We start from the raw sequence: 12,100 nt of genomic DNA, 5'->3' as shown, positions 1-12,100 counted from the left end.
CACAATTCTATTGCTTGAGGTTGAAACCAATGAGAGAGTGAATTAATTTTCCTCTGATCAAAGAAATTATGTTCTGCTAAAACCTTAAAAAAAAAAAAAAAAAAAAAAAAAAAAAAAAAAAAAAAAAAAAAAAAAAAAAAACAGATGGAGAAATCTCTGATTGCTACGAAACACAGTACAATTCGTAAAGGATAAAGTGATGAAAAACTGTATTTAAAAAAAAAAAAATCCTTGTATAATGTACAGCATCACTAGTTATAGTTGACGTGGGCGTACCGAGATTCTAGTTAGTCTTATGCCTGTGTCTCTCCATCAGTTTCCCACGTTAAGTCTCTTACAAGTTCTCAGAAGAGATAGGGAGTATAAGCGTGGCCTAAAACAAAAGGTGTGTGTTTTATTTTATCTTGACTTTATAAAGAAAAGAAACAAAACAAAACAAAACAGAAAGAAAAAAAAAGTAAAATCTTCAGCTCTCTTTACCGAAAACTTCACCAAATTTGGAGGCGCTCTTGCATCTTAGTGCTTCAACAATTTATTCAACCCTTATTTATAACTATTACTATGAACATTTTTGAGGAAACATACAATGTTTTGTACATGAGACTGCCTGTAGAAGCCTGTCAGATTTTGACAGGCATTATGCAGGAGCATGTTTCGGCGAAAACACATGTAAAGAAAATATTACAGGCACATTGTCTTCAGGTGATATGTATGTAGAAAAAGTATTCAACTTCTGTTGGAAATTTTGCACGGAAACATGCGTTGTACAGAGCCTGTACATTAAAATGAGAACATGCAATGTACACGTCGTCACTTACATGCAAGTAAATGGAGGGAATATGTGCATGTAAAGTACTTTGAATAGATTGTTGATAACATTCGCAATACAGTAAGAATGAAAAGTACAAGGAAGGTGCCTGTTTATCAACATGTAATATACATGTGTGACATTCGCATTACATGTAAATACCATGTATTAGCGTATAAAATGGAAAATACATGATGTAGAATATGTTATTTTACATTTATCATTTTTGTGTACATGTGAAGTGTGTAACTTCCCTACGTGCAGTGTATAGGCAATGTACAGGTGAATGGGAACATGCAATGATCATGATTGCCAATAAATGGATTAAACAGATACGTGTGGTGAACAAGGTGGATTGGAGCTAAACATTCACGTTATAGACACAGGAGACATGCAATATTCAGGCACAAGTCTCCAATTCGACATTCGCTATGCAAGGTCCTGACACATGTATAATACATCGGATTACAACTGAATACATTGTCTGTAATATCTCCGTGCACATGCGAAGTGCGAATCCACCTATATGCAATGTACAGGCAATGTGCAGGTAAACGGAAAATACAATGATCATGATTGCCAATAAATGGGTTAGACAGGTGCATGCAATTAACAAGGTTGATTGGAGTGAATCATTAATGTTACAAGTGTAGGAAACATGTAATATTCAGGCACCAAGTCTCCAGTTTGTCATGCACATATGCAAGGTCCTGAGACATGTATAGTACTTAATGCGATTTACTTTATATGTATATTCCGCTAGCACGTCCACTAATTCGCTAACACCTTTATTTCACATGTATTTAACACGTCAATTACATTTTTACCAAATGAACAGCAGTTGTCAAATCCTCATGAGGTAACTTATATGTCAACTACATGGAATATGCCGGTTACGTACATGTCTTTCCACTCTCTACATGTTGTTTACACGCATTTTTCACGTTGCAAGGTTGCAACCCTATCAAGATGACACCTACCTGTTTCCGTGAAATGAACATGCAATGATCGTGAAAAAAATCGATACCTGTCTTATGCGTTTAAAAATGTTCCATTTTCAGGCGCATGTACAGGCGCCTGTAAAAATACGCCTGTTTATGCATATTTCACAGGCGCCTGTAAACCATCTGCATTTTTTGTCTGGGACAAATGATATACAACTAAGTCTTATAAAATGAGGGCATACTGAAAGTCGTGAGCAACATTTTTTCACAAACGTAATCTTTATTTGTAAGTGAAACCAAATATATCATCTCAATCTACAGATCTTTCTTTCACTTTTCCATATAGTCTCAATTTTTTTTCCCCTCACACATTTTCCCCATCGTTCTGCAAGTTTGAAAATATCCTTGCGATAGAATTCCGTTCCAGCTGCCCGTAGACACTGACGCACTACTTGCCAAATATCCTCCAGTGTCTCGTAGCGATGGCCTCGCATCTGTTTCTTCACAAAACCGAAAATATGGTAGTCGGAAGGTGCCATGTCGGGGCTGTAGGGAGGATGTGGAAGTATTTTCCACTCAAATCTCCTGATCTGCTCCATAGTGGCACGTGCAGTATGTGAACGCGCATTGTCCAGGCTCAAGAAAGTCAACCAGAATGCAACACTGTGCATCCCAGCAGAAGACGCTCCCCATAACTTTCCCTACTGATTGCACTGTCTTCGGTTTCTTCTTCAGTGGCGAATTCAAGTGATGGCATTTCATATTCTGACATTTTGTTTCAGGTTCATAATGATGGAACCAGCTTTTCATTTCCAGTCATAATACTCGTCAAAAAGTCATTACCTTCATGTCGAAATTTCTGAAGAAGGGTTTGGGCAATGGTTAGTCTCTGACGTTCGTGATCCTCCGTTAATAAACGTGGGGCCCAATGAGCACAAACATGCCGATAACGTGTGCTGTGAATCATTTCTTGCACCGCACTATGTCCAACACCAAGTTTTGCAGTGATTTCATTCACAGTGATATGCCTATCTCCCCTAATCAGCTCATCAACCCTAAATTCGTTGCGTTTCGCGGAAGCAGTTTGAGGGCGCCTGCTGCGAGGTTCATCTTCGATACTCGTGTTTCCATTCTTAAAATATTTCACCCACCTCCTAACACTGCTGGCACCCATGCACACATCTCTATAGGCACGCTGCAGTCTGCGGTGAATTTCAGAAGCAGATTGGTCCTCTTTAACAAAGAATTCAATCACAGCACGCTGTAAAAACAAAACATCGCTGCCTGCCAGTTTGGAGAAAAAGAAAGAAAGGTCTGTAGATTGAGATGATATATTTCTTTCACTTACAAATAAAGATATACGGTTGTAGAAACGACTCACGACTTTCAGCATGCCCCTCGTAATTTCAACACTCGTAAAACGTCATCAAGAGTCAAAGATTCCAGTAGCCACTATAAATTTATATAATATACCAGCAAACAAAAAGCCCTTATAAACTTACCAGCCATTCATCCTTCAGCTCACTGTTTTCACAACTTTCTGCGTCCATATTGTTTACATCAGCTTTGATTTCATTTTCCTTGACGAATGATCTGACAATAGAAGAAAAGTTAACAGAATTTTAACTTTTAAAACAGATACACAGGTACATTTAGTAAACTAATACTCATCCATCACGAGTCCTGGGAGTCCCAACCGGATTATTAAATTCTTGGTATGATATCTGTAACTAATTCTGTAGTCTTAGACACTAATGAAAAGTTTCGGTTTCACTTTTTTTTTTTTTTTTTTTTTTTTTAAACATTTTAGTCAACTTGATCTTCTCTCTCTGTTTCTTCCCCCAGCCCACGGAAAATACTACTAACAGCAATAGCTTTGAACTGTTGGTGGCCACTACATACATTAACTCACAACTTAGCAACACATACATAGAAACAACCTAACTAAAAGGAATATCGAAACTAGAACTAATCAGTTGAGAATGCTCCAAGAACATTGCCAGAACGAACTTAAAAGGGTTATTTTTTTCAAGTGTCATTAGTTATTGATTCAATAATTATTGATTCAATAGTTATTGCGTCATTAGTTATTGACTTAATAATTATTCTGTCATTAGTTATTGATTCAATAATTATTGCGTCATTAGTTATTGATTCAATAGTTATTGCGTCATTACTTATTGATTCAATAATTATTGTGTCATTAGTTATTGATTCAATAATTACTGTCATTAGTTATTGATTCAATAATTATTGCGTCATTAGTTATTGATTCAATAGTTATTCTGTCATTAGTTATTGATTCAATAGTTATTACGTCATTAATTATTGAGTCAATAATTATTGTGTCATTAGTTATTGACTCAATAAATATTGTGTCATTAGTTATTGATTCAATAATTATTGTGTCATTAGTTATTGATTCAATAGTTATTGTGTCATTAGTTATTGATTCAATAATTACTGTCATTAGTTATTGATTCAATAATTATTGCGTCATTAGTTATTGATTCAATAATTATTCTGTCATTAGTTATTGATTCAATAGTTATTACGTCATTAATTATTGAGTCAATAATTATTGTGTCATTAGTTATTGACTCAATAAATATTGTGTCATTAGTTATTGATTCAATAATTATTGCGTCATTAGTTATTGATTCAATAGTTATTGACTCAATAATTACTGTCATTAGTTATTGATTCAATAATTATTGCGTCATTAGTTATTGACTCAATAATTATTGTGTCATTATTTATTGATTCAATAATTATTGCGTCATTAGTTATTGACTCAATAATTATTGATTCAACAGTTATTGCGTCATTAGTTATTGACTCAATAATTATTGCGTCATTAGTTATTGATTCAATAATTATTGCATCAATAAGTAATGACACAATAATTGAGTCAATAACTAGTGACGCAATAATTATTGAATTACTAACTGGTATTAAACAATGTCAAGTTAGCCAAGAGGATAAGATAGGATGACTTCGCTAGGAAGTGGGGCAGAGAATTTACCAGAAGTTAAGCTCGGAGATCTGGGTCCTACGATACTGCGGACTTCGTCTAGATAGTACCTCCTTGAGGGATCCAAGAGAACGGAAAATGTCCAATTGGGTCAGTCATGCCTAGGTGATGAATGCATACTCCCACCATGTGTACGACATTGAAAATTCGCAAAATATAATCTCTCTATGACTTACGGTTCCCGAGATATGGCTCCTTAATTCTCCCGAAATCCGAACATTTTTGCCTAATTTCTTCGGAACGGTCGCCAGTTGGCCAGTAGCCACCGGTTACTATTTGGTACCAAAATGTTCACAATCCTCTTAAGTACTGACCAACACAAATATAATTTCTCTATGACTTCTGGTTTCCGAGATATCGCTTCTTAAATCTCCCGAAATCAGAGCTTTCTCGGCCAATATCTCGGGAACGGTAACAGTGACGCGAAAAATTCTATCACTTTCTCAGATAGTTTTTGATGCTCTACCGAATGAAGGGCTCAAAACTGAAAAATTCTATCACTTTCTCAGATAGTTTTTGATGCTCCACCGAATGAAGGGCTCAAAACTGAAAAATTCTATCACTTTCTCAGATAGTTTTTGATGCTCTACCGAATGAAGGGCTCAAAACTGAAAAATTCTATCACTTTCTCAGATAGTTTTTGATGCTCTACCGAATGAAGGGCTCAAAACTGAAAAATTCTATCACTTTCTCAGATAGTTTTTGATGCTCTACCGAATGAAGGGCTCAAAACTGAAAAATTCTATCACTTTCTCAGATAGTTTTTGATGCTCTACCGAATGAAGGGCTCAAAACTGAAAAATTCTATCACTTTCTCAGATAGTTTTTGATGCTCTACCGAATGAAGGGCTCAAAACTGAAAAATTCTATCACTTTCTCAGATAGTTTTTGATGCTCTACCGAATGAAGGGCTCAAAACTGAAAAATTCTATCACTTTCTCAGATAGTTTTTGATGCTCTACCGAATGAAGGGCTCAAAACTGAAAAATTCTATCACTTTCTCAGATAGTTTTTGATGCTCTACCGAATGAAGGGCTCAAAACTGAAAAATTCACAAATAACACACACACACACACACACACACACACATACATATGCATGCACACATAAAGAATGTCAAACTTCCTTATAAAACATCTTTGTAACTAGAAAGAATACTATTTGAATCATATTACAGTAGAACTAAACAACAAGGTTTAAACTTAGACTTCGAAGACCTGACAAACAGTGAGATCATATAATTACCTTGTACCTACAGTTAGTGCCTAGGAATAATAATAATAATAAAAAGTGGTTCGTGTTTATCAGACCTTAAGTCGAGGTAGAAGCAGCAGTTTTACAGTGGTATCGCCAGTAGACACCACAATTCTTTGCCGACAGCATGAGAAACCTTGCTTCGCGTGGGCGCTAGTGTGCTACCCGTAATGAGGGCTATGTTGAAAAATGATGCCACCATTTGTAGCTTACATTGCAAACTTTCCATTGATACCTATATCGGTGCTATCTGTTAAACACAAATGAAGTTTATCATCTTGGAGGCATTACTTTCTGAATCATCCTCGTACTTTGATTCAAAGGCATTACTTTCTGAATCATCCTCGTAGAAGGACAAAGAGATATAAATTGGAAAATTTAGTAATCGTACCTGATTCGTTAGCAGTAACTTACCGAATAGAATTATGATTCACATCGTGGTCTTCTGGCATTTCATAAATGCCAGAATCATTTCTGTCCTCCTCATCCTTTTTAAGCTCAGAAGTTTCCTCAGAAGAGGGCTCCCACGCCTCGCAAGTTCGGACGTCTATTATTTTGATTGCATGTTCATCGAACTCATCCATTTTGCAATCAGACTCAAACTTTAAAAGGCCATCTTTGTCCTCTTTACAAAAAGTGTCCTGAAACTATATAAAAACAGAATATTAGTTAACTACCTTACTTACATAGATGTTAAAAAAAAAAAAAAGAAAAAGAAAAAAGAAAGAAAAAAAAAGTAAAGAAAAATTATAAAACGCTCTTTAATGTTGATTGTATTGTGGCTGTATATATAAGATTCGACGAGTTGGAGGAAGAATAACAGAAAATGAACTGAAAAATTATAAAACGCTCTTTAATGTTGATTGTATTGTGGCTGTATATATAAGATTCGACGAGTTGGAGGAAGAATAACAGAAAATGAACTGAAAAATTATAAAACGCTCTTTAATATTGATTGTATTGTGGCTGTATATATAAGATTCGACGAGTTGGAGGAAGAATAACAGAAAATGAACTAAGAATCTATATATTAAAATGTTTGGCTTTATATATTTGTGGTCAAGAAAAGTTTTCATGCTTGTCTCCAATCCTTTCGACAGTGAGATCTCGAAAACCACGAGCGATAGAAACGTGCCGTTTTCGCTGATCGATTCAAAAATGTTCTCAAGATTGTCTAGTTCTAATTGAATATTTAAAAAAAACATGGCCATTATTTCTTCATTACATTTTTAAGAGTACACTGGAAGTGTTGAAATTTAAAAAATGTAAAGCATCATATCCTACAGGTTATATATTCCAACATCACATATTTGTATTACAGGGGTTTTATATCTCTCAGGCGTTTGTTTCCTGGCCAAATGATAATGAAAAACGAAGGGTAGAGATTTCTCCAGTCTAAGATGAATCTTTACTGTTTGCAGTGTTTTGCGCAATGAACATCATATATCACTGACATTATAATTAATTGTGTATGTAATGTATTCGTTTATTACATACTGCATGCAAGAAGAAAGAAAACACTGATCATACATGAATCAGAAACTCCAATTGGAAGTAGATTCAATCTTGCAAACCGTGTGAGATATTGAAAAAATAATCGAAATCTCCCCTTTATGGTACTGCTTACCGATTTTTATCAAGACGTCTTTGACTTGTGTCTGTAAAAGGATACGTACAAATGTGAGAAACGACAAGGAGATTCATGCTCATATGTGAATGATGCATTGTGTAGAGAGCGCAAGTGCAGCTAGTTTCGGATTAAGAAGAAAAGGGTAAGAATTAACACACTGATGAGTGGATGCCTGTTGTTACAGAAAATCCGAATGTGGAAGACCGGCGGTGTTGGATATCTTAACAAACGAAATGTGAAATGCAATGTCTTGGAAATAAAGTATACCAAATAGTGTAGAAAGCTTTGTTTCAAACTCTCTCTCTCCCAGAAATATATATTAATACATTATTAAAGCGTGAGGATGAAGTGGAATAATTGTACACAGAAATGAGACATCGTGGGAAAACTTTAATACCAGAATCAGACGTAAGCAAACGAAAACCCCGCAAAAAACTTTGGATACGACGACAGACGAATGTGTAAACTCTGCAGGATGAAAACAAGCCCAACACTATATGAATATCGCTATAACTCTCTGTAGATCGTGCGCATTACCTTCTGATATCGTATGTTATAACATTATATTGTTGTAGTAAAGATGTGAAAATTTGATTTTTCCTGTACCCTAGAGAGAATATGTTCGCTCCACTAGCAATTTTCACCAAGGAAAAACAAAGTGCACTGATTTAAAAAAAAAAAAAAAAAAAAAAAAAAAACCTGTCTTCAACAATATATCTCGCCGTCCGGAGCGACTTGTTGTCTTTAAACAGTTCGCAAGCAAACCACAGTATCTTACACTGTTAACTGCATATGCTTCTTTTCCAGTACAGGCTCTTTAGATTGAACTGCAAAACATAGTTAGCAACACATTTCCCGTGGAATTTATTTCCCATTAACAGATCTCAAGTTTATCTTTCAGGATTCAACATAACAGGGTGTCCAAAGACTTTTGACTACCCTTGAATAAGTATTGAAAATGTTCATGACAAAAAAGGACGAAAAAAACAAACAAAAAGTACACAAAATCTACGGTCGTGTTCCGGTCACCCATGTAAAAAACAAGATCTTCTAATCATTCGCAAACAAATTACCCGGTTTGCTGGTCGTTCGTGCAGGGTATTTTATTATTCTTGACACAAGAATTGAAACACAGCTATACTATAAACACTTCAAAGGTTTATAATTTACTCATGTTAAACCATTATTATGACTAAGGCCCGGATTTGTATGTAAAAACATATTTTTTTCCAAACAGGTACAAACCCAAAACAAAGTTTATTATCCCAATTAAAGTCCTGCAAGTGTAAATTACAAATTTTATTTCACATAAAAAAACATATTCTCTGAAAAATTACGTAAATAAATATTTTTGTAATAAGTACCTATTTTTAGTAATTTTCCGTTATTTTATTCTAAATTTCACAACGAATTAAAGTACAAAGAGGGGAGGACGGGTAACCATATATGAAAGGGAAGTAATCGTACGCACAGCACTATATTTTATTTTACTAAAGAACAAGAAGGGTTTCGTTGCAGTGCGATACTACCATTGCCTTCACCACCAGGTGATTTGTCAGTCGTGGTGATGCTAAGGCTTCCAGTCCGGCTTCAAAATCTCACCCTAATTTCCTCTCTTTCACCAGGTGCTTTTGGATGACAAACGTCTCTTTCTTTCCTAACATTATCGCGTTTCAGTCTTAGACATTCGACGCCAGTACCTTATATACAGAACCAAGTTGTGGGACTGAAGTACACATTTTTAGATCTGTGAATTAACGATGTCCAACGTGAAATCCAATATCGTGAACGTTTAGAAAACGACGTATTGAATTTTTTTTTTTTTTTACTACCGATGGTAAAATCTTATTTCGTCGTGTTCGAAACGTGTAAATGTAGATCAACGTTCCCAGGTAGTGCACTTGTCAAGCAGTAAACAAATCGGTGCTGCGTCCCGTGCTTCATCGTAACAAGCATTAGGTTCGTATGTAAAAAAAAAAATAAATAAATAAATAAATAAATAAATAAAAAAAAATAAAAAATAAAATAAAATAAAATAAAAAGAATGGTGGGGATTGATGAAACTAGTGATTCTATTAGTGTTAGAAAAGTGGAAAATGTAGTAGGTGCACTGGGAGATGATGAAATAATTTCCAAACATTTCTTGCTAGCCTCTAAAGAACTTTCAGTTACAAATCAAATGACAGTTACCAGGCTGTTCAATGAATCTTTGCACACTTTGTGGCCGAATGGTGAAATATGACAGTATTTTACTTTTTTCGACTGACGATACTCCTTATATGAGGAAAGTTGGTGAAGGTCTCTCTGTATGCTACCCTAATATGATTCACATGGCATCTGTCGTATATGCCCTACATCGATTGTATGAAAAAATCCGAACCCTTTATCCTAACAAGTTAGCATCAAATGGGGAAAAAAAAAAAAAAAATCATAGAATCGCTAACTAGAATTTAACTTTCCAAAGAAACAAATCCAGATCTTTCACTTACTTTAACACCTGTAATCACGCGGTGGGATACCCGGCTTAATGCCGAGAATTTTGAAGCATTTGTATCTGTAGCAACTACTCTAAACCATGACGATGCTTCTTCATTGAAATTGTTCAAAATTTAGTGACAGTGGCTTGAAATGTGACTTGGCTTTTATATCTGTCAATTTCCGTTTCTTGACTCACTCTATAAAGAAGCTAGAAACTACCAGAGATTTATTGAGAACTTCGGTTAAAGAAGTACAGTGCGTTGAAAGAAAGCTGAATGTTCTTTCTGCTTCGAAAGTTGAAGTCGTAAGAAAGAAAAAAAAATAATAATAAGGATTTGGTTGAGAAAAACATTGGTTATAAAACCCTATGGAAAATATCTGAAGTATTAGAAGACCCAAACACAGTCAAGTTGGTGTGAATATTCGTGATATGCCGTTTTTCAAATACGCAAGGTTAACATCGTGTAATATAGAACGTTTGATTCCTCAATATAAGACATTATTCCGTGACAATAGGCATGGTTTTATGATGGACAATTTAGAAACGTTAGTTATTCATTTCAATGCCCATGGAATTTCGACATTCGATGAATAGGAGCTATTGCTGAATACCAGTATACATTTTTCTTATGTTGGGTGTTTTCCCATACTTTTCCTTGTTATTTTTTGTTAAATATGTTTTTTAATTTTTAGCAAATATTTTTTTCATTTTTAGCACACAAAAATCCGAAACCCTAATTATGACAAATAATAAACATTTCCGATTATTCGTGTTTTTCATTTATTTGTGTAACTTTGTCTGGTGATAAGTACGAATAATGGGGAGATTGCTGTATTTGGTACTTTGAAAAATATCTCTATATAAAGGAATAATCTACCGCGAACTTCACTTTCCAGAAAAAAAAAAAAAAAAAAAAAAATCCTTGAAATTCGAAATCTTCTACTAACAAATTCTTAACATCTATATCTCAAGAAATCAAATTTGAAGTTGCAACGTTATTGATAGCAACTACTACTACACAACATTTCCATATTCATGAATGCTGAATGATTCGTCTCGTCAACTTGTAATGATACAACCCTTTCAAAAATCGTTAGAACAATGGATACGACATCGAATAATTTCAAACCAGTACTTCTGAATATTAAAGTTAAATATTAATTTAAAACAAAAAAAAAACTACGATATTAATAGTCCTTACCTTGCTCCTATCATGCGAAGACAATTTGTTTTCAAGTGTGGCATTGCACAACGCATAAAATTGTTGCAAATACTTAATTGAGAAAATATTCTGTAAACACAAGAGACACACTTTTGTGGAAAATGTATCATCTTTGGCAACCTGAAAAAGAAAGACAACAGAAGTGAACTTTTACTCGAAGAGTTATTAAATACATTCATTTTAGTTGCATATATTTTAGCACGTAGGAAGAATAATATTGTAATATTCCACGTGGAATTGTATACAAACAATACTTTACGCTTGTGTTTACAAACACCACAGCATGGTTTTACGTCAGGATAATAAGCACCACCTGAGTTTACTACAACCAGCAGACGACGGATCTCTGGCTTCTTCTACGAAGCACACGATGACATCGGAGCAGCAAGTGCTACTGGCGCCAGGACGCCTATATAATGGCACGCAGCTGGCAGTTCTGCACCAGTTCACTGCTGTCTCTCCTACTGACATTACAAGTAACCTAACCCCAAACCTCTAGTCTGTCACGAGACTCTTTGCTATTCCTTTCTTCCTGGCTTAGCCTGCTACGGGCTTCTGATGGGAATCCTACCTCAGTTGCTTAGCCTGCCACGGGAGCAGCAAGTGCTAGCGGCGCCAGGACGCCTATATAATGGCACACAGCTGGCAGTTCTGCACCAGTTCACTGCTGTCTCTCCTACTGACATTACAAGTAACCTAATCCCAAACCTCTAGTCTGTCACGAGACTC

The 12,100-nt window shown here is 35.2% G+C and overlaps 1 protein-coding gene across 2 annotated transcripts in view; it reads right to left on the bottom strand.

Annotated features, from left to right (window-relative positions):
• The window catches only part of LOC145664857 (uncharacterized), a 49,679-nt gene that overhangs the window by 30,908 nt on the left and 6,671 nt on the right, over window positions 1–12,100 (bottom strand). For both annotated transcript variants that reach the window (XM_081731881.1, XM_081731882.1), the window contains exons 2-4: window positions 11,351–11,491; window positions 6,455–6,687; window positions 3,255–3,345 (exon numbers count right to left, since the gene is read on the bottom strand). In XM_081731881.1, coding sequence (XP_081588007.1) covers window positions 3,255–3,345; window positions 6,455–6,687; window positions 11,351–11,491 — 465 coding nt within the window. The remainder of the gene's footprint in view (window positions 1–3,254; window positions 3,346–6,454; window positions 6,688–11,350; window positions 11,492–12,100) is intronic.

Source organism: Thermobia domestica, chromosome 11 (assembly GCF_964235325.1).
Source record: "Thermobia domestica chromosome 11, izTheDome1.hap1.1, whole genome shotgun sequence".
NCBI lineage: Eukaryota > Metazoa > Arthropoda > Insecta > Zygentoma > Lepismatidae > Thermobia > Thermobia domestica.
Note: the sequence above shows the minus strand (reverse complement) of the source record. Positions and strands in the feature narration are given on the sequence as shown.